Source organism: Rhamphochromis longiceps, linkage group LG17 (assembly GCF_057381845.1).
Source record: "Rhamphochromis longiceps isolate RC_006_pf linkage group LG17, R_longiceps_female_GT1.1, whole genome shotgun sequence".
Lineage (NCBI taxonomy): Eukaryota > Metazoa > Chordata > Actinopteri > Cichliformes > Cichlidae > Rhamphochromis > Rhamphochromis longiceps.
The window spans coordinates 26,492,304-26,520,122 of NC_140573.1; the positions used below are offsets into that span (position 1 = coordinate 26,492,304).

At 41.8% G+C, this 27,819-nt stretch overlaps 1 protein-coding gene across 3 annotated transcripts in view; it reads right to left on the minus strand.

Annotated features, from left to right (window-relative positions):
- pawr (PRKC, apoptosis, WT1, regulator) overlaps positions 1 to 22,632 on the minus strand; it is a 68,754-nt gene extending 46,122 nt beyond the window's left edge. Inside the window, exons 1-2 of one of the 3 annotated variants that reach the window (XM_085387696.1) lie at positions 22,477 to 22,632; positions 21,539 to 22,117 (exon numbers count right to left, since the gene is read on the minus strand). In XM_085387696.1, the coding sequence (XP_085243822.1) occupies positions 21,539 to 22,105 (567 nt within the window). In that variant the 5' untranslated portion in view covers positions 22,106 to 22,117; positions 22,477 to 22,632. Of the gene's footprint in view, positions 1 to 21,538; positions 22,245 to 22,476 lie in introns of all 3 variants that reach the window. The other 2 variants (XM_085387694.1, XM_085387695.1) reach the window with 2 other exon arrangements.
- Positions 22,633 to 27,819: the final 5,187 nt, after the last annotated feature.

Consider the following 27,819-nt stretch of genomic DNA (forward strand, 5'->3'; position numbering starts at 1 on the left):
CCCAAGACGACTGTGTCACATACAAAATAAGCATTGATCCATTCGCTTCGGCTTATCCTTTTCAGGGTTGCGTGGGGGGCTATCCCAGTAGTCTTAGGGCGAGAGCCAGGGTACACCCTGGACAGGTCACCAGTCCAGGGTACACCCACAGATTTAAGAGGTTAACAGTTACCAACTCAAATATGGATTAGGGTTAATATTAAAGCATCGTGGAACTGAAATGGTGCAAAACATTTCAAGATCCTAATACAACAGCAGTATGATTATATTTGTACTTCCTCACTTTTTCCCCCCTTTTGTAGAACTTTTTGCACAATAACAAAATTAGAAACAAGCAGCCGGATCAGCCATAATCAGGTGCTGATGAGTGAGAAAACCACTTGCCGTCTCTAAATGGGAAACAATGTCCAATTATTTTCATGTGTTATCACACAATGTGGTGTCAACAATAATTTAAAGGCATGAAAAAACAAAAAAAAAAACTTGAATGTGAAATTTCGTTTTCCGCTCCGTGTTAGTCAGTATATCATCTGCAACTTCATTTTCAGCAGTCAGTCAAACTTTGAGTGACAGCGGGTTTCCAAATCTTAGCGAAGGCAGCACTTCGGATAACAGATGGAGGACAAATTGCGCCTTTAATGTTTAATCATATTAAACTTTTCATGTGCTGCAAACTCGCAGGAAAATCAGAAGGGAAGGCAAATGCATATGCAATAATAATATTTCAACTGATAAGAATGAAGTAAAATCCATCAGCGGATGAGTCACTTTGTCAAGAAAAAATAAATATGCAAAACAAACCAAATATAATTAACTTAATACAAAAAAAAGTAATAATTCGATTTGATGACAATGCCTTAAGCAAGAAATTCTGAAATTTCAGGTGCTTCAAACGCTCTGCCAATCGTTCATTCCCAAAATAGAAAATAATCGGAAAAATTCACTGAAGGGAAATAAAGGTAAGCTTAATGAAAAATGCACTGGTGCTGGAGGCCAAACGTCAAAGCGTGCGGAGCCTGACATTTATTTTTGTACAAATGTGATTGGTTACAACATTACATCACAAGACCAGAGCAGTGGTATAGTTTTACAACAGCGAAGTGGAGCACAACATGCTCCAGGAAACAATAAGTTTTATGCTTCAGCTCAGAATAAATCTTGCTATGCAAAGCATGCAGACAGTTTTTGGCTGCGCTTAGTTGGACTTTGTCTCGTAAATAGTTTTTTTTTTTTTTAATGTAAACACCAAGGACTTACGAAACACACAGCTTCTGTGTACGTACTGCAAAAGGAAAGCCATACATCAAACCCGAGCCAAAATATTATGAAGAGTCTTGAAATCTGAAGACGTCTGTGACGTGTGAAGGCTGAGAGAAGACACTGAACACAGCTTATTGTTCTGTGTGGTACGATTCAACCCAGATTACCAATTGTGTCACCACATTCCCGTCATAGCAGGAATAAGAGAGAAGATTTAGGGGGGCTGAGCTTGTTCTGGAAGAACGAGACAAACACTTTCCACTATTTGAGATCTTTATGTCACAGCGTGCCGTTCAGAGAAAGACAAATAGCTGAAGCCTTTGTAGTTTTTGTTTCAGTTTCAAAGTGCAGACAAAAAGGCAGAGCAGGGCAGGGCAAGAGCATGATTACCACATTCCTCACTACTCCACCCCACCCGGTGCAATGCGATGGCACAGGCGCAGCACGCTGACGAGTTCTGGGCGACAGTAAAATTTCTCTTCTCCGTTCCCTGCTAGCTGTCTCTACAAGGCTGATTCAATGCGTCACTGCATCCCCATATTTACATACAAATAAGAGAGAGGATGTTGATAGTTATCGCTGCCCTCCTCTCCGTGTGCCTGCGTGTTTGTGGTTACTTGCCAGTTTTCTTTCCCCTTCTTTTCCTTAAAAACCTGCAGGGATGTCAGATTAGAAAAGCCACTCAATTCGCCGAGGGCTATTAGAGCTGTGGAACCTCCCTTAACCTGGATAAGGCAACACAAAGGGGGATATGAATAACAAACGTGACTGAAGACTGCAGATATCAGCTAGCAACAGTGCCTTAGAGAATACACAGGCGTGTATTGACAGAAGGGGGATAACAGTCTTTTAAATAACGGTATGTGCATTCCACGCTGGCTTGTCAACTTCCTCTGCTGAGAAGCATTAATTAGGGCTCTATACTACACTGGCCCTCAGGCAACGAGACCTGATCTTGTGTCCTGTTCTTCCTCCACGGTAGCAGGTAGATTTACTACATTCTCACCCTGCTTCTTTTTCAGCTCAAGCCTTTGCCCGTGGAGAGGATCACCCAAGAAATTTGCAATAAAGTCTGCGGGGCTTTCAGCAGCAGCCTGGAGGTCTGAGTTGAGAAAGAGAGGGAGCGAGAGCCTGGTGTGAACTCACTCCCCTGAGCCGAGCCCTGTTTGTTATTCATGAGAATGCTGGCTCTGCTCGTGAGGCTCTGGGAAAATTATACTGTGTGCTCGGACAAATGAACTGGTCCTCTCCGGCGCATGACAGAAACGGGCGATGTCCGTCGGCAGTTCTTCCACGACCCTGCGCCCTGATGAGGCTTATCTTGTTCAGCAGAGTAAAGAGAAAAGAGGGCTGGATTTGGTGCGTGCACGAGGAGGAAGAGGACGAGAAGGGCGAAGGACAGCGAGCGGGTGAATTAGTTCAGTATTTTCAATAATAGATATCCTTGGAATAAACCCAACTGCTCATCGGTTTGGGGAGGGGGGAGCGGGGTAAGTGCATTCAGGCATGCCCTGAAGCCAAACCCAAGCTCAGAGAGGCTAAATGTAACTACACAAACAGATTTAAAATAATTACTTGTTTATCTGCATTTAATGTCAGCATGATTACATATTTTAACCCTGTCGCACAAAACATTCATCCAAGTTTTTAAAAGGCGAATCCAGTACTTTATACAGCTTAGGTATTCAGTTTCAGCGCCTGCCACATTAAAAACACAAGCACAGACAACTGATTGAAACCTCTTAATTTTTCAAGGCTAGAGCTCCTTATCTGCTCTTTGAAGTGTCACTTGAGGAGAGAAGAGCAGTTCTAATGCTTAAAGAGAATGAGAGTGGCAGGGCTTTGCATGCAAATGAAGAAAGCGGCTAGAAAACACAGCCAGATTAATGGAAAGCACGTCGGTCCAGACAGCACACGGCGAGTCCCGAACTAACTCTCGAGACTTGCCCATTAATGTCTGTGAGTCCTGCTGGAAGTTATAAATCAAACATAAAATTGGACAGCCAGAGCCTTGAAAATGAGCCTTTTCCACACATCCAAAATAGTCTTTCTGATCAAACACTGCCGGAGGTGTCACGATGGCTTCTGTGCAAGGTTGCATAACAGCACAAGCGATGTAATATTATGTAAGGGATCTCCAGAGGGACATCAATCACCATTATAAATCACTTTCCTCTGAAGGCGCTCAAGACTCACCAGGATTTTCATGGTAGGAGTTCAGAGACGGATACACAAGAAAGACACATGCAGCTGCATGACCACAGTTTAACCTCCTCCTTTCTGCACGCATGCACGCACATGGCAGACCCCTACTTAAACAGAGCGCCTCAAAGTGGACGGTTAACATCTCAACAGTGGAAGGAGAGCGAATGACCGATAAAGCTGGCTGGCAAAACGAGAGGCAAGTTTGTTACTTGTTGTGTAATTTGGATCTCAAGTCTCAGAAACAGCGGCAGTTCCAGTTCCCCCCCCCCTTTTCCCAGTGAGTAAAAAAAGGAAAGAAAGAAAAATAAAAAAAATTAAAAATTAAAATTAAAAAATAGTTTGGAACACACAAGCGTAAGCCTGACAGCCGGTATGTGAACGGCTGAAATGGTGAATTTCTCGAGGCTACGTCGCCACAATCATCACACTAATGTTCTTGGATTTGCCACAGGTCCCGGTGGAGCTCAACTTCCAAGCACTGACATCAGAAGCCATATTTTCTCACGTCAAAACTTCCTGTTTAAAAGAACATTTCCTTCCTATTCAAAAGTAGTTTTAAGAAAGATTTTACTTTGTAGGAAAAATATAAATAAAAAAAAAAATAGAAAATTGTAGCCGATAACTGTGCACGCTAATCATCCTTTCTTTTACAGAGTCATACATTTCCAACACAGACAGACAGCATATACAGGGTTTTTCCCTTTGGATCACAAACAGCAGCAAAGTCATGATAATTAAGTGCATTTCTAGGCCGGGGGCATATTGTTGAGTGCACCTTGCTTGCTTGCCGGGTAACATAATCCTCAGATATACAGTATTGGAAACCGTTAAGGCATGTTTTGCATTCCAGCAGAAGCGAGGCAGGACCATTGTGTACAGGGGCCATTGTGTTTGTCTGCTGGCAGACACCACACCAGACCGTGAGTCATGCTAAGCAAAGTCTGAACTCCCCACCAGCAGCTAAAAGCGCAGGCTGGGAAAGGTTATGGCTCGTTCACCACACAGACTTTAAATCAGCTCAAAATTCAAGCTTGGTTCACCTTTACACCTGACTACCAAGACAGAAGAAGTACATGAGCCTGGAAATTAAAAACTGGCTGTTAGGACAATAGACTGCAGTTTGTTGAAAAGTGGTCCGCGATGAGATCATGCCACTGTGAAGAGGGAAAACAAAACAAAAAAACCTCTAAGACTAAAAAAGAAAAAAAGAAGAAAAAGAAATTCAATTTCACATGTCAAGCTAGCTACATCAGCTACATGAGATGGGTTCCCACTTCAAGCCCGCAGACATGATTGAATTTTAAGGTTAGGTGTTTTTTACATTAATATCACCTCCTGTTCTTTTGGAGCAGGGATGGGGAACAATTCTTCTCAGATTCTCAGAAACCTCACTTTAACTCTTTACCCCTTAAAGGCCCACTAGTGGTAACCCTTGAAGCTCTTTTCTAAAAAGAGGGGCTTGTGTCATTTTTCGGACTTGCTCCCAGAACAAAATTACTGGGTTTGCACGAGAGGTTAGTGAGTGTGGTCTCTACTTATGCATCTACCCTTGGCAAAACAGCTAAATTTATTGAAATATAGTGAGGTGACAAAATTCATCATGATCGGTGGAGGGGAGGTCATCAAATGTAATCTTTATTGGGGGAACGTTAAAAGGGAGGACCAACACTGAGCTCACTCAATATAATTCAGTGCTGAACTAGAGAATTTGAACTCACTATATTACTGTAAATGTATGTTTCTTAGCTAGTGTTAAGCATACCTAACCTAAGACTTAAAAACAAAAAACAGGAAACACGTGTAGCAAGTTAAACAGGCTCAAGACTTGCGTCACTATGGGAATCACATGTGTCTGTCTTTTAATGCAAGAAATATAGATCTATTAAGTTTTGACGTCTTCACTTCTGCATTGTTAGAGGCACTTATGTTACATTTACAGCCTTTTGGATATATAACTATGCTCAACTTTGTAGCTAACAAAGCACCACCAAAAACACCTACACCTACCCAGTATTTTCTTTCCATTTTTTTGTTTGGTAAAAGCTGCTTTAATTCTGTTACTTTGAACCACAAAGGTCACTAAAATACTCCAGGATACCTTACAGCTCCAATCTGCATTCGCCTAAAAATGTGACGTTCCTGCCTACAGCTCAATTTTGTGATAAGGCAGGTGCACTTGGATGCAAACATCATGCCTATTGTGAGAATCATGAAGCTCCTACACAAAACGCTGAGTTTACATTCAGGAATTTCTCAAATAATTTCCAAGAGAACATGCCAGGCTCTCTCTCCCTCTCTCTCTGGATAATATTGAGGCAACTGTTTGCACTTGATTGGGTGACCTTTGAGGCTGACACGAGGAAGATAAATCCAGCCCTGTGGACAGAGAGCGCTGGTAACACAGACCCATTCATCGTGTCCCGGACAGCTCCACATTTAGCTACTGGACCAGCGGTAAAAAACGGGGAGGGAGAGCGAAAAAATAAAGATGAGGAGAAAGAGAGGGCACATGGGCCACACACACAGTTATACCTCATGTTTACTTATGAGCTTGAAGCCTGAAATCGTTAGACGCAAACAAATGGCGGTGCATCCATGCAGGCTCGAGGACTGATTTGCTAATGAGCTGTTTGAGGAGATAGCAGAGGACAGTGGGGTTTTTATTAGAACTGGAGAAGAAGCGAGAGCAAACAGAAATAGGAAAATAAACCTAAAGGGTACAGAGACCAAATACCAGAAGAAAAATGAAATGCAGAAAAGAAAAGGACCAGACAGAAAGCAAAACAAGGAGCTGCTGGTGGAAAAGCGGGATTGGCTGTAAAAAGCAAAAGCATACAATCAACCCGGATGGCTTGTGATGAAAATCCAATCTGTCACACTGATGAGAAGTTTCATTGGCTATGAATCTTTTAGGACTCCATCAGCGCCACAGGCAAAGGTTAATACCTAGAGAAGGAGAGAAGCCTCGAAGACACCTCGATGCTAAAATCTGCCACTCTGACAGGCTTCAACTAAAAGAACGACTGAAACGCGTCTGCAGCCGTCCATTCAACTTTCACTCAGAGGTGTTACGACCAGACGCCAACAAGTAGAAACCACCAAATAAAGCTACACTTTTTAAATCAATAAAGATAAATAAAGATATAGCTTTTAAAGAACAAACATAGCGGTCTCAATTATTCCACTGCTGGAATCGGCTTGGCTCATAGTTTACATCACCGAGCCTGGTGATGCAAAATTAAAGGGGTGAGCGCACAGACCCCTGAGGAAAATAACATGGAAGAAATTACATGGTCTGTCTGCACTTTACTGAGTGTCTCATAACAAGTGGTTGTCTTCTAGTGCATTGCAAATCATGTTTGCCAGCCGTCCTCAGTTACTGGGAATAGAGTGAAAAGCCCCGATTTGTTGATACTTTTTTGAAAGTATCACCTTAAAAAGGTTTTAAATTTTGTTTTCATATTTTTAAAATATTCACTTTATGCTTTAAAGCATCGTGACAACTCATCAGCCTGATTAGACGAGAAAAGAGAAAGATGATTGGTCCCGGTCTGTGAAGATCGGAGATCAGAGAACAAATCACGGCGTCTACATCCCACTCTGTGCCGTGACCTTCCTGTCCGATAATGACAGGCATCTTAAATGAATTTACCCGACATGCTTTATGTGTGAATTCAGAGAGTACGTTTGTATAACACAGACACAATTTAACAGTGGCAAACAAGATGTTTCAGCTGCAATATGAAGCCTGTTTGTCATAGAAAGCGGGGAAACAGACAAACAGAAAAAATATTTATGATCAGTCTGACTTGAAAACAGGTTACAAAATCAACATCAAGGAGAATCTTGCCCAATAAGCACAGATGACGTAGTTATCGAGGCAGGGTTAAAAGCACCTCGGACAAAACAGCTTGAGCAACGTCAAAGAAAAACACAGCAAGGGTCGATATGAATCCGACATAGCTCTGATGATTCATGCTGACATTATGTTTAAAAGAGAGCAGAAAGGCCAAGAAGTGACGCAAATCTTTTTCCTCCTTTTTAAACAGTTGTTGAGCGCGTCTGACAACGTGTTGGTTCTACTAAAAAAAATAAAAAATAAAAAAAAAAGAGCGAGTCTCATCCCAAGTCCAAAGTTCAAAACACAAGGAGAATGGATATGACAAAAATCTGTTTTTCCCACCAAATATTGCCAACGCCACAGAATCGGACCTCTGCACTCTACCAAGAAACCAAAGGTGACGAGGTCAGCACAGCCGTCTCACAGCAAGGAGATCCTGGGTTCAAATCATGCTGCATGGAGTCTCTATAGGTAATCCAGCTTCTTCCCACAGTCCAAAGACATGTATGTTAGGTTAACTGGCAGCTCTAAATTAGCTTTAGCATCAGTTTGACTGTTAGCCTGTCCATGGTGTAACTGTGAGTCTCTCTGCTGTGTGCTGCTGATAGTCCTCTGAGTTATTCTGCATGTCTCAGAGTGGACACTTGGGTTCTACATCTTGCTACATTACCGAAAGTACAGCACAAGTTTCCACCAAGCGTTTATCCACCTAAAACCAAAGACAGCTGAAAAAAGTCACACCGAAACAGCTGCTGAATCATTACTCATCTAGAAACAGTAGCAAGATGCTTCAACCTCTTCTGGTGATGGTGGGTGAGGCAGGCTGGGTCAGAACATTGGCAACAAAAGATGACACGTCGGCAGTAGGAAAATGTCATTAAGCCAATTATGGCTAAGTCATCTCATAAAACACATGAATCCTCTGCTTGTTGGTCAAACGACTTCACAATCAATTAAAGAGTGCTGTATGTAAACTGAAAAGGATCGAGAGGATTTCTCTCTTCTGTTAGGCAAAGACCGACCTCTGATCAGTCTTTCTTTTTGGTTAGTGGACCTGCATTCATGTCGGCCAGTCCAGATGCATTTGTCAAAGTATTGCTAAGAAGTCATGATGCTTTATTCCAGAAACTGTAGTTGAAAATGCAAATGTTTGTTTGCATGTCACTCCACTGTATGGAAGTTGATCAATATATAATTGGAATAGTCATAACCCCTTCTTTACTTTTACTACCTTTAAAACTAATGTATTTATTGCTCTAACAAAATATGCATTTTATAAATTGTGTGGCAGAGCGTTTCCTCCATCTGGAAACTCTCCAGTCTTCCTGATTATGCTTCTCATTTTATGATAATTTTGTTAACTGGATAAATGCCTATACTGCAGCTTAGGCTGTTAAATATGAGGCATTCTACTGTGTAAAAACAAATGCACAATAGTCCCCTTCAGTTCATAAAAGTTTATTAGTTTTTTACGATGGTAGCAGAACACTTTGGTGGCCGAGCTGTGCTCAAGTTCACTGTGGTGAAAATCTTGAAAATATTTGCTCATTACTCACTAAAGCAATGCATCCAGCTATTAACTGGCTGGTCTTACAAACTGCACCGCATACTTTAACTCTGAGGGCTCAAAATGAAGAAAAAGAATGCACACTCCACGTCTGCACTACACAACAGACCCTCAAATGTATATTTTCCAAGTCAACAAGAGGAGAGCCTTTTGTAAGTAGCATTGTGTCCCAAAGTGGCACACTGCCTTGGTAAACACAACTGTACACACACGTTCAAGAGGATGTTGACACACAAAGACACTCGAGCTTCAAGGCAGATGCATGAGAGCAGGTAAGGCCTTCTTTCAACTGAAGCCAGTTTCTGGCTTCTCTCTTGTGGAGGAAAGCTTAAAGATCAAGGTTTCATGCGTTTGGCAGTTTAGAGCCACATATTTGTTCAATTTCAAGGGTTCAACTGCGTGCATTCCTTGCCCCTTTCACTGAGCCATGTTTTCAATACTGTGTCCTTTTGAAGTGTGACTTTCTGTGGCCCGTGTGCATCTTTTCAAACAGCCATGCGTCGGGAGAATATCCTTCGCAGCTATCTGACTTTCAGTAGAAAGTTGAAAATTAATTCAATCCGTTGGTATTTCTACTGCAGCCAAAATTACCACATAAATCCTCACAACTTGTTCTAATAAATATTATTTGTTTTCATTCAAGGGCAACCCATGTGCCAAGAGCACCACTGAAGTTTCATATTAAAATATGCATTTTTGCAGTTCTGTTTATGAAAATTAAGTTTGTCCTCTTTGCGGTGAGAAAAGACGAGAAAACCTGCCAAACAAAGCACTGGTAAGACTTGAAAACATCATCCTGTTCAGCAGCATTTCCCCGTCTAACTCCTCAACTTTCCCTCTTAAGCTCTGCAAACCGTAATCATGTTTGTCCATCATTTGTCGAGTGGAGGTTCGGCCACACGTGTTAAACCAGCTCCTCTGATAGCAGCGATGTTCACAGAGCAGTTTGAGTGAGTCCCGTGGTGACATAACCCAGAGGCAGTGCGTGAAACCTGTTAGACTGCAGACAAAAATCTGCCTGTTAGTGTGCATTCACTCATGCAAATATAACTGAGGCTTATTGTCCCCAATGCAATAAAACCACAGCGTGAGCAGAGCTATGGCTGTCTCTGGTCGAATCATGAATGAGGCTGGGCTCATTTCAGCCAAAGTGTACTTTGATATTTTAAATTTTAAATACTTTTGAGACTTAAGTGATGAGATGATAACAAAACCTGCTGAAAGGATACATTACTAGTTGAGTCTTTGGCATCTGAAAACTAACAGAGGTGCAACTTTACACTTGCAGTTAAATCTTTAACTTTGAGATCCACTGCTTCCTTACTTCCACATTCACAGCAAAGCTGCTAACAATCCTGGAAGTGCTTTTAACATCCAAGAACTGTTCTGTTCTGGGAAGTTTTGAAAACATGAACTTGATTGGACTTTTCTCAAACTATAAAAAACCGGAAAGTTTGTTGAAGATTGAGCTGAACTTTTAGAAACTATGTGCAGTATTTCCTCTCTGCTTTTATGTCGGAGTCTGTGCTGTTTAGGCATTTTCTGTAAATACCTAGCTACACTAATAAGTAGGGGTGCACAGATACTCGTATCGATATTGAACCGTTCGATACAGTGCTTTCGGTTCGGTACGCATATGTATCGAACAATACAAAATTTTTAATTTATTTTATCAACTTTCCTTCGGACGATGCTGTCTGTGTTGAGCGCTCAGTGGATCTGCGCTCGACAGTGCAGCCTAGGCGGAGTAGTCGAACGCAGATTCACTGAGCGCAGGGCAAGCTAGCCAGACAGAAGTTAAGCTCTCCTTGCAACATGGCAAATTGAACCTCCCCCACCCTCATTCAGATGTGGCGTTTGGAATTATTTTGGTTTTCATGTGACGTATGACCCTGAAGGTAAGCGCGTCATGGACTAAAGTAAAACTGTATGTTGGATGTGCCACGCAATGCTCAATTACATGGGTGGGAGCTAGTGTGTTAGCCGTCCAGCCCCACGCACGGGGCGATCGGCGGTAGCTCGTTAACGGAGATTTGCCGTGTTGTGGCGTTAACGTCATTTCAACGAGATTTACGCTGACAGCACTAGTGGGAACACAACAAATATGACTGCACATTTACACCGACATCATCCTAGTGCAAAGACAAGTGGAAGCAGACAAAAACAACAAGCAGGCATGCTACAAACTTTACCCGAGTCATTTAGACAGCTGTTAGCACATGATTCTCCTTATGGGGACCTGATATGTTTAATATGCTGCTGAGAATATAGCCCAGAAGAAGCGGATAGCATAGCTTTTATTTTGGAAAGAGACATTTCTCTGTAATAAACTCTCTTTTCCAAAGATGCTGTACTGTGACTGAGCCTTTTCTGAATTCTCTAACGTACATAAGAAACAGCACAAATAATTATGCAATCAGTATTATAGCACATGCCTGTTTACATTTTTCCATTGCTACTTCAGTTGGAGCTTGCATCAGTTTGTATGGCGTGATTAAACATCATGCTAGCTACTTTAACCTAATATCAAAAAGACCAAACAACGCTGCACAACTGAACTGAGGAAATGTAAAATCTGTCCATTTAAAAAGAGACACTGCATCTCTCCTAACTTTAAGGCAACATTAAACCGTGCAATACTCTTCACCCATGACTGTATTTCCTCCTGCGCGTCCAATCTCATTGTTAAGTTTGCAGATGACACTACAGTGCTCGGACTTATATCCAACAATGATGAGACAAACTAGGACAGAGGTGCAACAACTAGAGTCATGGTGCCACGACAATAACTTGGTCTTAAACACCAAAAAGACCAAGGAGATCATTGTAGATTTCCGGAAGAGGGGTCATAACAACCATCTGCCTCTCTTCATTGGCAGTGAGGCGGTGGAGAGGGTGAGCAGTTTTAAATTCTTGGGGGTAACTGTGACCGAGGACCTGTCCTGGGGCAACCATATCACCTCAGTTGTACGGAAGGCCCAACAGCGCCTCTACTACCTGAGGAGACTGCGGAGCGCACACATTCCCAGATCTCTGATGTTGAACTTCTACAACTGTGCCATCAGCAGCGTTCTGACGTATGGATTTCTAGTGTGGTTCCCCAGCTGCACCAAGGCCGATCAGCAAGCACTCCAGCGGGTGGTGAAAGAAGCTGGCAGAATTATTGGAACAAGTCTGCCAGAGATCAGTAATATCTTCCCCACTCGCTGTCTGAGGAGGGTGCACAGTATCCTGCGGGACCAACATCACCCTGCGCGCCACCTTTTCCATCTGCTGCCCTCAGGGAGAAGGTACAGGTCTATACAGGCCAGAACATCCAGACTGGCCAACAGCCTGTATCCACAGGCTGTGAGGCTCCTGAACTCTCTGCCCCCCTCTCACGGACAATAACCATATCCAACTTCTTAATAGCAATGAACTGGTCTGCATTGGTGCATCATATCTTTATTCTCTTCCCCCTCCTGCCCCCCCCCCTCTTTCTTAAATAGATAACTATCATATCTGATATCATATCTCACAGTACAATAATATTGAATGGGTTGCATTGTTGTATTTTGTCATGTTTCTCAGGTCTTTGTCTGAATTTCTACGAACATTATTGCTAAGGATTGTCTTATTGCATTGGAGTCACACTGGGTTAAATATGTACACTTGGGTTTTAAGGGGTATTTATTATTTTCTTCTTTTTTTTGGGTTGTATGGAAGCCCCAAACGCAATTTCATTGTTCTTGACAATGACAATAAATAAATAAATACCAAATACCAAATACCATACAGGAAAAAGGTAGTCTGAAATATCTTGTCAATGTAGAGCACAGACCAAAGGATTCAGAAGCTACAAAATGTGACCCAGACTCTAAAATAGAAGAGAGTGGGAAAGGGAGGCTGGGGTCTCCAAGTAATTCTACTTTAATGAATACAAACAGACGAGCTCCCAAATGCCTACACAGAGCGGCCTGATTAGGGCTGACTCACAAATTCCCCACAGTCGTCAGCAAACACACAGGAATGTCCGACAAGTAGGTTACACACTGCAGACGCACCAAGTCACAACATTCGCCTCCTCGTTTGGTCCCCAATTTTGTTTCTTAACACCCCCTGCTAGGTTAGCGCTGTATGTGTGTCCGCATGTGGTCAAACCAGCGAGATCCCCTGCAGCAAAGTACAGAGTGATCCCCAACAACTACACAACGGAGGGAGGCTTGTTTCTAAGAAGCGGAAGCATGAAACCGATTATCGTTTATCTGTGCGTGCCTCCACGCACACAAAAACAAAGTGCACTTTTATAAACTGCATGCCAGTTACTGTAACACACACCAGATCTTGTTTGTTTTCTCAGCTTAAATGCTGGTAATGAAGACAAAAATAAAGGAAATGAATTATGACATAGGCTCTGCAATACGCTGATATAAATGTCAAACAAAAAGGTGCAAAATTACTGAGTAAAGAGAGAGACGTGAACTTTAAAGCCAAAACAATGTCCCGAACCGAAGGTCAGATGAGGACGAGGCTATTCACTCTGACATCATTTTGTGCCTGCAGAGAAAACAGTCAGGATGGATTCTGTTAAACACTTGCATGGCTTATGGATGGTGGGTACTCAGTTAAACGGCCTTTACCACATTTGACCAGTACAAACGCCACACCATTGATCATTTTCTGCTCTATTCAGCAGCTTGTTTTGAAATTCCAGGCTGACACGAATACAACAATACGTCAATTGATCGCAAACTTCTCCATCCTGGATATACGCACACTCAAGAGTTAAAGATTAGCCAGAAAGATGGCAGAAGACTCTCAAGCAGAATCAACACGTTTCACTGTGTGTAAAAACAAATCTGCATCAATGGACATCAGTGCTCAGGCTGATTGTATCACCTACATCTGATCACATTTGTGAGAAAGTTCAGTGAGGTCTCGACTTATAGCCGAGCCGGCCTCCAGGCAAACATGCAGGGTGGCTTTCACCTCACAAGATTTAGACTGATTCTGCATGACCGTGCATTCCTGTGCACGCTGCGCAGGGGGTATGTCGTTCTTCAGTAATAATCTACAAAGTCCCTGAACCCACATAACTAAAGAGCAGTGACCTAGATAAAAGATAGTTTGAACTTTGTGTGCAGATTGCAGCAAAACTCCAAAAGTAAATGTCAAACTGAAAAGGCAAGTGATCTTTTAATGTCTGAAATGAACAGACTACTAACGGGATGGTCCAATTTTTAGTGACATCTTGCAGTTTTAAGTCAGTCACAATTCTTGTGTTTTGTCCCTCTCAAGCAGAGTGAAACTGTCATGTATGGTCATTTATGTAATTATATATGGCAGAATTTGCAGTCGTACAGTGCTTGATAATCCAATATGGCTCTCCTACCAGTAATGATAGATGGATGGTTTCATATAAGGTTGTAATTTTACTTGCTTTGTGACCTTTTTTCCCCTCAATTTGTTTGTTTTTGTTTTATTTGTTCTCACAACAAGTAATTCCGCCAAGAGAGTTTGAAGTTTTATCCCATTTTTGAAACCAAGCCCAAAGTCTCATAACAAATGTCCACAATGTACTCTCTGGTAAGAGTTTACATTCAGTTAACGGCTGAGCTGAACGTACCAAAATAACAGAGTTTACTTTTTGTTAATGATCTAATCAAGATAAAGCAATCAGACCTGTGGTAAACAAGAGTGTTACACCCTCCAAACCAGGGGCGCCAAACTCATTTTACATCGTTGGCCACATACAGCCCACTTTGATCCCAAGTGGGCTGGACCAGTGAAAATATCTCATGGAATCAATCTGAGATATTTTAATATATGTATATTAAAAGAAGTGCAATTTAAAACATCTCAGTTTTTCCACATGATAAAGAAATGCTGCTTTGGCCCTAAATTTTAAGACATATGTAAATTTACAGAATACTTCTGTTAGCTCATTGAGCTCACCGTTCTGAAATTAAAAATCTATAGTTTTTTTACTAATTGCAAAGACATTTTTAGCTCTGTTTTTTGTGAACCTGCTGTTAAAAATCAAACATTTCTATAGCAGACAGTGGGAAAACAGGAACCTTGTTATTTAATGGTTTATCCATTTTAAAAGTGTTTATCTTTATCAGTAGAAAAGGCTATAAAACTTAAGAAAACGCAGTTTAAAGTGTAAAATGAATGTCCTCTTTCACGTTTTTCAAATCCAGGTTGAGCCAGTGGGCCAGAATGGCCCTCAATTCTGGCCCCCGGGCCTTATGTTTGACACCGCCGCTCTAAGCAAACTAAGGCGGGGGGGGGGGGGGGGGGGGGGGGGGGACAAAAACAAAAAATCTATTTGGAAGATTTGTTGATGGCCAGTTGTACGAGAAAGTACATGTGGTTTCTTTACACCCATCTCCTAAATGTAAGCAGATATGAATCAGTAGCAAAGTGTTACTGCCGTCTGTTTGAAAGTACACAAATTTATACACTCATTCTACTTTCAGGACTTTAAACATTCTGTTTAAAATCCTTTTGGTTTCTTTTAATGATTTATCAATGATTTTAACTGTACAAACAGTCATAAATTCTCTGACCAAAGACCAAGTTATAAATGTACACACACACACACACACACACACACAGTAACATTTCCATCTCACAGCCTGTTTAACACTGATCTGATGCCTTCTGACAGCATAATGGCTGCTCACCTGGTCAGAGGTCACTTTAATGGGAGCAAGCATTTATGTAACAGTCTTACAAACTGAGCTAACCCATGTGTCACAGCCCATTACAAGGGTGCTGTGTGCTTTATGTGGTGTTGATAGGTGCCTGGTGGGTTGGTAAAGACTTCATCGTGGAAGCAGATCAGCTCCTTCCTTTGCTGAGGCCACAGACAAGGGCTTTTGTAAACAATTCACAATGCTCTCCTTGGAAACTGGTGCTTCTCGCTTGGAGGAACTTCACTTTTACGAACACGTGCTTTAATTAAACAGGTTAGCATTCCTGCTGTTCAACCAACAAATGAAAAGGAGGAAACAAAACACCCGGCCCAAATAGCCCAATGCTTACCTAAGCCTATGATAAAATCCCTGTGGTATTTACTGTGATGATGTGACCTTGTTTGGAGAAGGTTTTAAACACCAAGTGAAGCACACTCCACCCCATGCAAATTTACATTCTTGCATGCTTTTGTCCAGCTGTGAACTGAGAGCCTTTAATAAGCAAACTACTGCAGACTTTAATTTCTACTGTCAGTTTATTGCAGCTTTAAACTTTAGCCAACTTTTTTGTGCCTTGCATTTACTGAACTGCACATTTTAGGTCACTTCAACTATAACGAGCTTGAAGAGCCAAAAGTCAAAGATTCTTTTAAATTTAAAGTTTAAATTCTGTTTGTGGCAGTTTGCATTCATTTCCACAAAACAACCAAAACTTTATTCAAAGAGAAATATCAGCAACTTTCCCAACTGTGACTCCATTTGTTATGCAGATGAAAGTTAACTCAACGGTCTTGGACTGCAGCCGGCAATGACCAGATAACTTGCATAGCAATTATAAACCTATTTTCTTAACCGTTTTTTAAAAACAGAACATGGACAAGAACATAGACCTGGAGTTTGCCCAACTCACTGGAGAGGCAGCTAAATAATACTTAAGACTGGCACATTAGTAAACTGCCCACCTTGTAAGGAAGGAAACATAAGGACCAAAGCTAGCCAAGTCACTTTAACTTTCAAAATAAGAGCAAGGAAATTGTCCGGCAGTGAAGCGTGCAGTGAAAAGTTTTATATGCATTGATTCTACAGAGGAAAGAAACTTTATAGATATTTTGTCACAATTCTCATCTTGATCCGTTAACTGATTTTTATGAAATTTTAAATCTGTTAAATGTCATTTTCTAGCATAAAAATTATGGCTTGATCACCATGGTGATGGTGATGATGGCGATGTTGTGCTGAGCAAAAACTGCCTATTTTCCTTGTAATGTTTTATAAGGTCACATGCTCTATTTTCAGTTTTTCCTCAAATATGTTAAAAGAAAAAAAAAAATCTGCTGATCTTCATCCATTCTGTGAAACCAATTTTAAACATTTTCTCTGCATCTGGATTTGGGTTGGAAGGAACCAAACGTCTGCCCTCAGCATGGCCCTTCTCCAAACTTTCACCCTTCAATGAACTTCACCAAAGAACAAAATGGAGCAGAAACTAATTTGGGAACAAACAAGGCAGGGGTGTTTGAATTTAAGGTATTTGCTGATTAATGTCAGTGCAGACTGTATCTGTGAGAGCAGATATACACTTTATCCTGAAACAGTTTTATTGTGTATCCTGACACGCACATGGATTTTTGGTGAAATTTCCATGTGGAAGGAATTCAGATGAAGTGTTTGAATAGACTACAGCTCGCTCTCCGTGAACTCTGTGCAGCTCTGGATGCCTGTGACTGATGTGCTGATTAGCTCAGTTTGAGGTGTGTCCTTTTGTCTGCACCATTTTTAGTTCTCAGTAATGTGTCATGTGATGCAAACACAAAATATCTCTGTGTTTTTCCACATATTCACAACAGGTCTGTTGCTAAACCTGCATTTGCTGCAGGTGCCATTTCACAAGTTGCTCCTGACTGGTAGTGCAGGAAACCTAAGTACACCCTTACTGCTGCCATAGAAATCAAGATATTAAGTAGCAACCAGGTGCTACTAGTCAACTGTCCTGAATTAACCGATCACCTGGAAGCGTGAGCACCTCTATAAAAGCAAAAATTTTGGCAGTTTGTAGAGCTGGAACATTCAGGTGTGAATGAACATGATGTCACAACTTTCCCAGGAGTGGGCGTCCCCACAAATTCACACCTAGGTCACACCCAGACTGTGCAATACCTGGAGAAAATAATAATAATAATAATAATCATCATCATCGCAGACTCTACGCGCCTCAGCATGTAAAACATTAATCTTCGTGACAGCCAAGAAAAAGACGGAACAAGTATGGCTTGTTTGGAAGAGTTGCTTTCTTTAGAAATCTTTAGTTTAGCATTTATTAGCTTCAGTGAAGGAAGAGTTAAGAAATCTCAATCTTAATAAGCAGATGCTTCCCTTATCATTTCATCATTGTTGCACAGGTGAATTTGGCCAAACTGACTAGGATTAAATCGAAAGACTAGTTGCAAGTGCATAATATCATTGTAATTGGTTCTTTTGAGCCATTTTCAGTTGAAAACACATTTTTCCTACAACCTAGTTTAGTTTAATTTTAATTAGTCATGTCTGGTTCATGTGTTAACAGGTTAACATGAGTTTGTACGAAGCCTAAAGTGTATTAACAACTCTGTGGTGTCACAAATAACTAAGTTAAACAGGGAGCCCTCTTGTCTCCTGTATCATCCCATCGCCAGAGTGTTAACTGCGTGAGCACTCGGTCCAGCATTGCACCTTAAACCTGTTGACCTCCTTTTCAATGACGCTGCAGACAAATAGCTGCGAGGGGCCGGATAGCTCCACGCTCCCCAGCAGTGTTTGTGGAGCAGACTCAGTCATGTACATGAAACACAAAGTTCACTGGCTGGAGCGGCAGACCACAACCTCATAACTCTCAGAGGTCATGCATTTTTTTTAAAAAGCAACGGCACAATGAGCGACATGACTCATCACCACAAGACTGCAGGCAGCGTGACCTGATGGGAAACGTGCTTACATCACAACCCAAAACATTTTAAGATGAGAGAACTCACTGAATCTAAACTCTTGTTTTCGCATTCCTCAGACACATACAATGTGCTGTGCAGGTCAAAGGTCAGCATCGGCAACAATGCCCTCGGACCCGCAGGAGTGAGCAGGGTGAGAGAAAGGAGATACCGTCCCGGCTCGCTGGACGAGGTACTGACTGATGCAATGCAGAGCTGGGAGCTTTTATCGGGCCATTATGGCCTCAACAGGCAGAAGATTGGGTTCCCAGGATGCTATGAAATCCCGCTCAGCAGCTATTATGCTGCACAGAACGAGCGGGGAGATAATCCCAGGCATCTCTATTCACACCTGTCCACTAATATTCACATCACAAAGGCAGCTTGTGTGAGCAAGTCTTCATTTGCATAGTTTGGTGTGTCGTCGTCCCCCCCCCCAATCCAACAGGAGGAGAAAAGAGAAAACTTTTCACAAAAGGAGTCCATCTGCCGGGCAACCGGTTTCTGGATTTTTGTGTTTCCATCTGTGTGCAAAGCTCACAGGATCTCAAACCATGAGATAAAGCTTCCATAATTAAAGCTGGATTATAAAACTTACAGTTGGGTAAACATTACTTTTAAATGGTGACACAATGCCAAAAAACTTAGAATATTAAGAAGAATATTAAACTAAAACAACAAAAGCACTACTTTTTTTTTTTTCAATACAGATAAAAAAGTAGGAGCTAGCGTCACTAATTCATCAATAAACAGAACAATACAACATCAAAAAACTTTAATTTTATATTTTTTGTAGAATCTGAGTGTTATATTTGAGTGAATGAGGTATACAGTAATTGAAAATCTTTACTTTTTCCTGAAGGGGTTACTGCACCAGAGGCAGTGCAGGAAATGACTTCAAACTGCAACTTTAGGAAGTCTGAAAATACTCAAGACAAATTTAAGATGCTGGAGGTTGATTATAGGAGTACACCCTTTAATGGTGAACTCAAACCAGGCAAGTGTGCTCAAACCAAAGTCCAGTTCAGTAATGAGCGTTTATGCTTCATCGTGCTCGGTTCAGCCCACTAAAACAGATGAGATTGGGAATGGTTCACTGAACTCAGGCGCGGTAATCATCTGGTTTGATTGCACTTCCTTAAGACGAGCTGCTCCGTGCAGTATGACTGAAATGTGATAAATACATGAAGGCAGATGAGAGCACTGTACCCAGAAATAAACAAAAAAGCCTCAAAGTACAAAGAATCATGGCGTCCTCTGATCTGTGCACGAGCGCTTTTCTTTAACTGCAACAAATGCATTTACATAACTGACATAGCTGCCAAACAGATACGATCGTCTAAGCTGGTAACCGTCTGACCCTGCTGACCTTCTGAATAACTGGCACGGGTTTGCGAAAGCATCAGACACGTGTCAAAATGTCCCCGGGGATGCTCCTTCGAAATCACCGGCATAACTATAACGCGAAACACGTGCATTAATCTCATGTTACGCAGGTTTCTGATTGCCCGACTTGAGGAAAAGTTTGGCTTCCCATTCAGGAAATCTGTCACATTATATTTACCAGCAGAGGTACTTCAGCAGCTGAAGACAAAAGTCAAAGATTGATCTTTGGCTGCCTGCAGTCACCTGGGCTTTAGGTCTCCATTTGATCACCGCTAACGGAAGATAAGCGGACCAGTTTAATCACTGTTATCCAACTCCAGGTGACGACGCTTGACAAAGTATGATGATCACAACCTACCAATCAGAGTTGTGGAGTCAGATGAATACAAATGCTTTCAGCAATGAACCTTTTTTTAAACCTGCATAGTATTTGTCATTTTATTTAACAAATGTAGTGATCTGCCTTCAGCTGTTCATAATTAACTTTTAAATAACAATTAAAAAAACATTAACAGGAATTAGGTTATGTAAATAGTTTACAAGCACACTGGGCACAGTGTTGGACTGCAAGAACATCAGCATCACCATAGCACCCAAGTCTAGTGCACAGAAAACCTGCAGTTTCTTTCATTGGACACTTAAAGCTGAATTCAAAACCAGCAGGTACGTCCATCTTTTATACTCATACTCACTATACTTTTCGGGATAAGGACCTGCCTCAGGAAGTTCTACAAACTTTCTCAGACCACAGCACTTCCACTTCTTTCTCCCTCTTCCCCACTCACACAAATCAGCTCACCACCTCATCAGATCACCTCCTACCTCCCCCAATAATAGACGGTTCGCCCACTTTACTACATAATGAGCTGCCTATGGGCTCAATCTAGCATATCTGGCGCAGCCCAGAGTGCTGAAGCCCAGCATTACAGCCTGGCTTGTGACCAGTTTTCAAACGGCTTTGCTCGGCACTGCTGAGCACCTAATAACAGGATGTGAGGCTCCAACTGACAGGCTGGTCAAACTCCAAGTTGTGCTGCCCCAGGGGCATATTGTTCTGGGTGGCTATCAAATAGGAGAATGAAAGGTGGTCAGAATACCATCCCCTTACCAAAAAAGAAACCAACAAAAAACAAAAGGGTGGGCATCTATTCCGAGAATTTCTGTGTAATTTGAGTGTTTTTTCAGTGTTGGCCAAGCTTCATATCAGAGTTCCTGCATGTGTCTGAACCACAGGAATCGGCCAGGAGTGCGAGATGATTTAAATCCAATAACAATGAATGTGCAGCACACATACTGTACACCTCCACCCTCTCCCACCATCTGAGAACTGCTTTCATTTCTCTCCAGCAGAGGCTCGATTAAACCAGACACATGTATGGGAGGAATTTGGAGTGTAGGAAGGCAAGTGGTGTTCAAGTGCAACACACAGAAGCCACTATTTCCTTACAAAAAATAAAAATGCACAAGCATTAAGCATCCACCTATTTCCACATACAAGAGGCTCACTTTCACTAATACTTTTTTGGGAATACTTTTATTCCCAATAGAGAAAAAACATGACCAATCCCAAAATGGGCCTCCAAATTATACCCATTCTGATGCTAAGGTGAATCGCTGCCCTCTTTTTCCCCCGACTCACCTCATTGGATGGTATGTTCACGACACCTGTGGATCTCCTCTTTTCCCTTAACTTCCTCTTCTCGATCTGTCCTTTTCCCTTCCTGGCGCTGGGCCCGGTGCTCTTCTTCTCCTTGCCCTTGCTGCTGGGTGACGGGCTTTCCTTGTCACTGTCGTTGCAAGCCATGGGAGTAGAGTCCTGAGTCTTCTCCGGCTGAGGCAGGGCCTTCTTCAGGTTGCTTCCCGGCGTGGCTGAGGGTGTCACGGGGTGGTGCATTTCCTCCTCGGGCCTCTTTAGAGAAGTGCCAGAGGAGGACCGAGCAACCGCGTAGGAGGAGGGGTGGCAGTTCCCAGCGGAGGAGCTTCGGTCCGGGTTGCCGTTGTTGGTGAACTCGGTGGCCGAAGGAAGAGGAGGAGGAGATGGAGGAGGAACGGCGTTGCGGCTGCTGTTTGTATTACTGGCACCCAAGGGAGTACCAGTGGCTGCGGCAATGTCCCCCAGCATTTTGGCTCTCATTTTCTCCCGTTTTGCCTTCCACTCCTCCAAAAAGTCCGTCGCGGCGCTTGACTTGAATCCGCCTGTGGCCATGATCCCTTTTTTCTGATAAGTTCAAAGTCGAAGGGAGGAAAAAAAAAAGTAACTTAAAAGTTGAAGTTGATATGAATTTTCAGCTCTCGGTCGCTGTCCTAATTGCACCACATTCCTCAAGCGATTAACTCGGGAGCTGCTGAAAGGTAGAATGAAAATAAAAAGTCAGGACAAGTAAACTTAGCTGTTCATTATGGAGGTGTTTTCACCTCCACCTCGCGATACTCAGCGTGCAGGACGGGTTTTGTTTAAAAAGAAAGTTTACAAAGTCCGTTTATCTCTAAGGTAACTTTCCGCCCGAAAGAAGAAAGTCAGAGTGTGGAGAAGTTGACGAGAGAACAACAAAGGTATAAATTCAGGTAGAAACCCACCTGAGTGGAGCTGTCTCGGTCGCTGAACTGCTCTTCACGGTCCAACCAGGTGTGCCCGAGCTGCTCTCACATGAACTGCTGTAGTCTGCGGAGCTGGGACCCGCGGCGCTCGCTCTGCCCCTCTGAAAACACCGGCTTGAATCCCGAAAGTGGGCGAACACTTCCGACTAAAGCCGAAGCAGAGGAGGGGCGCTGTGTAATAACTCTTTACTGTTCCCACAGGTGCTTTCGGGTTTAAGGTCATTTGTTAAAGCTTTTACAATACTTATCGGCGATATTTCCATAAAGATAAAGGTTAATATAGTTAATTATTTTTATCATAACATTTCTGTATTTTCATGCTTCCTTATATGTAAGTTGTGTAAAGTGTACAAAGTTTCAAGCAGCTCAGATTCTTTTATTCTGCTTGTATATATTTATATCTTTTTTCAGTTTTAATTATCATATTATTATTATTTTTTTTTTTTTTTTTTACAATTGTTTCTGTTGTTTTTAAATCATTAGCTGGTTTATCTAATTTATCTAATTTTGTATGTGGATACATATATATTTTCTGTTTGCCATTTGTTGTCATTGCACAGGGGAACATATTTCTTCACTGTGAATATGACAATAATTTTCTATAATTTTGAAAAGTATTTATCTATCTATTTTACAAAAAACTAGCCAAGACCAGTAAAATGACTGCAAAGCCCTCCTTACCTTTCTTTAATAAGTGTAAAGAAAGGAAAGGATCGGTTCCATTGTCGAATAGAAATTTGATAAACATTTTCATTTGTATAAGATCTGCATTTATGCTCTTTAGATTAGCTTTGGGGCCTTTTTATTACCTTGCCGTAAGAAGAAAAAGTGTAAAGAAGAAGCATTTTCCCCTTTGATGAGCCACCCAGTTACAAAAGCATGATTAACTGCTTCGCAAGAATAAGGGCAAGGTCTGCTGTCATAACATGTGCATACATATTTAACAGTGCAAAAGCAACAACTCTTCACATGTACAGTTTCTTTTGTAATAAACATTCGTATTTTACTTCTTTATGATCTGAACACTGTCTCTAGGTCTAGAATTCTGTTCACCCCTGTGTAGTTATGCTGGCTTTGCATCACCACTCAGCAATCAAAATTCATTTTTTACAATTTCATTGCTGTTTTCATACTTTTTTTAGCCATCAGTTGGTCAAATTGGACCCTCTGGTGGGTCCAGACCTGTCCTTGAAAATCCATCCACTCCTTGCTTTAAGAGCTTTCTGTAATTCACTGAAAACTTTGTATTTTGCTTTGAGAGTTGAGTGGAAGTTTGAGACTTTGAAAATGTGATTGTTAAAGTCCCTGTACACCTCTGCAGCTCTGACTTGTGTCAACAGCAACAGTGTCGCTGATTTCACGTCTTCAGTGGCCCTTTGATATTTGCACAGTCACAGTGCAACACTTCGGCACAAGGGCATTTCTCAACAACTTCTCTCACGCAGGTCCCACAGAGTCCCTTAGGCACCCGATAACTCACCCAACCAGCTCTGATCAGATGAAAAACCTGCTTTCAGGGAAACTTGATCCCTGGGTAGGGTGAGGGCAACTTTCGATGACTGAGCAGTTCATTTCATCTTATTTTTGTTATGACTTGACAGTTTACAAAAAATGTGCGCTACTCAAAGTTGAAACTTCGTCGACAGCGGGAAACTCCACTTTAAAAATCGACATGCAATTATATCTGTACTCAGTTGTTGCTCTGAAATATCCGAGTCCTCAAAGTACTGAATCATGCGTTCAACAGACAGAACACATGTTTGATAACAATAATAAACCTCCATTACATTAAAAAAGAGCAAAAAATTTCAATCTGAGATCTCAGAAAGAGCCTTTAAACAGGGATATCATCTCCTTTCTGTTTAGATTTGGTGAAAAGATGTTCTGTTTCATTTGACAGTGCCTTAAGGGGATTTGTCTTGGGAGAACAAGGCATAACGAAATGTTAGTGTGAACACTTTCAGTGTGTTTCTTAGACAGGAACAGTCCTTCTAGAAGGAATTCTTTCACCTCAGCATAGCGAAAAGCCTTCAGGCACTTACACGGCCACTTTGTTAGGTACAAACTGTTCAACTGCTTGCTAACAGAAATATCTACTCAGCCAATCACATAACTGCAGCTCTATGCATTTAGACCTGTACACATGGTCACGATGACATGCTGAAATTCAAACCGAGCATCAGAGTGGGGAAGAAAGATGATTTCGCTGACTTTGAATGCAGCACGTTGTTGTTGGTCTGAGTATTTCAGAAGCAGCTGTTTTCATAGGATTTTCCCATCAACAATCTCTGAGGAATGCTTCCTCAGTTTTGTTGAATCGATTCCATAACGAATTAAGGCAAAAAGAAAAAAGAAAAAAGGTAACGGCAACACGCACCTAATAAAGTGGCCGGTGAGTGTATTTAGGGAGTTGTTTTGATGCAGTGTCCAAATTAACTACACTTTTTATGATCATAAAAACTGCGTTGATGATTTCTGGGCCCAAATAAGTCTCAGGATTGTTTGCAATTTCTTAAACATCACAAACTAACTCAAGAAATTCAATTTCAGCTTAGTTTACAAAAAAAGAGAGCAAGATTTCAGTTACACACTGCATATGTGGCTTCAGCAGATTTTCATCTAAATACTAAAGTGAGTATGTCTCAGAGTCTCAAATTTTCTTCTGAACTTACATTCCAAGTGAGAGCAGCATCTTGTTTTCCCTTTTCTCCCGAGAACTGGGCTTGTGAGGTGACAGGTTTGTGATTATACACCCCTTAGAGGCAGGGTAAAATCAATAAGACAATATTTATCTTGTAGTTGCTCGACCAATAAAAAAATCCACAGTCACAGCATAAAAAAGTCCTGCAGATGATATTACTGACAGCTCGCTGGTTTTCCATTCCCTCTGATAATTTCCTGATACGTGGACAATATTTCTAAGATAGCAAAATGCAGATGTTTGTAACCTGAGAGAAAAGGTAAGCCACAAGCAATCTTCATTTGTGTTTGTCACTTTTTGTAAATGATGCGGATATTTTTATGCGATTACAGCCGTTTCAAACAAAAAACAAGATGAGTCCCAAAGATTGGTTTCAGGTGAGTAAGCTGAACTGGGTCTGTATTGTAGAGTGGCTGTGGCTGTGGAGCAGGTTGCTTCCTAATCAGAAGGTCAGTGGTTTGATCCCCAGCTCCTCTGGTCTGCATGTTGTCCCAAATGCATTAGTGCGTGTATGAATGTTATAGTAGAAAAACAAACAAAACAACACAAATGGGTGAATAAGGTTTGCAGTAAGAAAGTGCTATGAGAGATCAAATAGAGTAGAAAGGCACTATATAAGCACCAGTCCATTATTCATTGGAAATAACATAATTACAGTTACTTAAATTGCCGCAATGAGCTGTGACACATCAGTCTGTGTTGCTATGATGACTTTATCTCTGTGTTTACGTGAAAAAGCAATTAAAATCCATCCATTCGCTTCCGCTTATCCTTTTCAGGGTCGTGGGGGGGCTAGAGCCTATCCCAGCTGTCTTAGGGTGAGAGGTGGGGTACTCCCTGGACAGGTTGCCAGTCTGTCGCAGGGCTAACACATAGACAAAGACAACCATTCACACTCACATTCACTCCCCCATTCACACCTATGGACAATCTAGTGTTTCCAATTAACCTATCCCCACAAACTGCAAGTCTTTGGACGGTGGGAGGAAGCCGGAGTAACCGGGGAGAACCCACGCAAACAAGGGGAGAACATGCAAACTCCACACAGAAAGACCCCGGCCTGATGTTGGAATTGAACTCAGGACCTTCTTGCTGTGAGGTAACATATTCACATATTGTTGGTGTTCACTGTCTTGCCCGATGACACTTTAGGACACATACTGAAGGAGCTGGGAATCAAAGCCACCGATCTTCCCATTAGTGGATGACCTACGCTGTCTCCTGAGCCACGGCTGCCTGACTTCACAGAAACAGGCCTTGGGACTTCTTTATGAAACATCCTGAGGTCTGATCATTGCTTTCAAGAAAGATGCTTCACAAATCCAGTTTACTTCTACTATTAGTGCACAAAGAAAATGCCAGAGAAGCTCTCTTCGAGGACAAGAAGCACAGTGACAGTTTTATGAGGGAGTCAGCAAATGACAAAACTGTTTTCAAGCTCAAGCACAAACTCAAAACAAGGAGTTAATATGATGGGAAGCCGCACAACAGCTACCAGCTCATTAAAATACAGCAGGTTTTGCAGCTTTCAGTCGAGTCTATGTATAACTTTGTTTCTAAAAACAAGTCCCAAAGACATTATCATTTCAAACCTGTTCTGGAGTTCTCCTGCATAATGAGCCGAAGTTAGAGGAAGTATAATTAATACAACATCATGCGAGTCCTTGCAGCAAACTGTTGACTGTTGCAAAGCTCCGTTTTCATTACCCTGCATTGCATTCCAGTGATATTCCAGCCACGTTCATGCCATTACCCAACTGTACAAGCACAGGTTTCTCTGCGTGCAGTGATTTAAAGCTGCTATAGGTGCTTACTGTCAGGAACCTAATTTCATGCTATGTTAATAGCCCCATAACTCACCTGTGCTGAAGGATATGAGCCTATTGGTGTTTGATTTGTGTGCGGCCAGCTTGCTCACAAGGGTGCACTGACTTTAAGGGAAGTTTACCATGGATACTCAAATGTACATATCTGAAATAGATTGGCTTACATGTTATTAGTTTGGTGTTTTTCTGCCATAAAGAGCAAAAAATGTGACCTATCCACGTGTCTCAGGAGTGAGTGGGAGGCCAGGCATTCAGCCATTATCTCTGCATGTGCTAACCCTGGTACAGATAATGAGAAAACCTGGGTGGAGCATGGGAGTGAGGTGCCTCTCCTAAAAATAAACCTTGATCTATGGACTCGGGTCACTCTGCTGCATATTTAGCATATTTCTGTCTGCTTTTGAGGAGGGGGAGAAAAAAAAGAATGAGGAACGGGGGTGCTTAAAGGCTGCTGCTAAGTGTTTCCTTTCATGCCAACACAAACGCTGCTGTGCAACTTAAATGCCCAATAGCATTCCAGTAATGCATTACTGAAATAGCCAAGCTCAGGCTCTGTATATAATGAACACTAAATTTGTATTCAAAGTACCCAAGAAGACTCTGAGAGCTTTAATAAGTGGCCCTATCATGCATTTTGTAACCCATAACACATTTATGGTAAAGAGGAATAAAATGCAGCGCTCGCTAGGCTGTAAAATGAGCAGTGCACGTAAAAATATATTATACATAACAGTGTGTAATAGCCACTCTTGCATTCACACATTTTCATTTATTTGACAGTAATGCTGCAGTCAG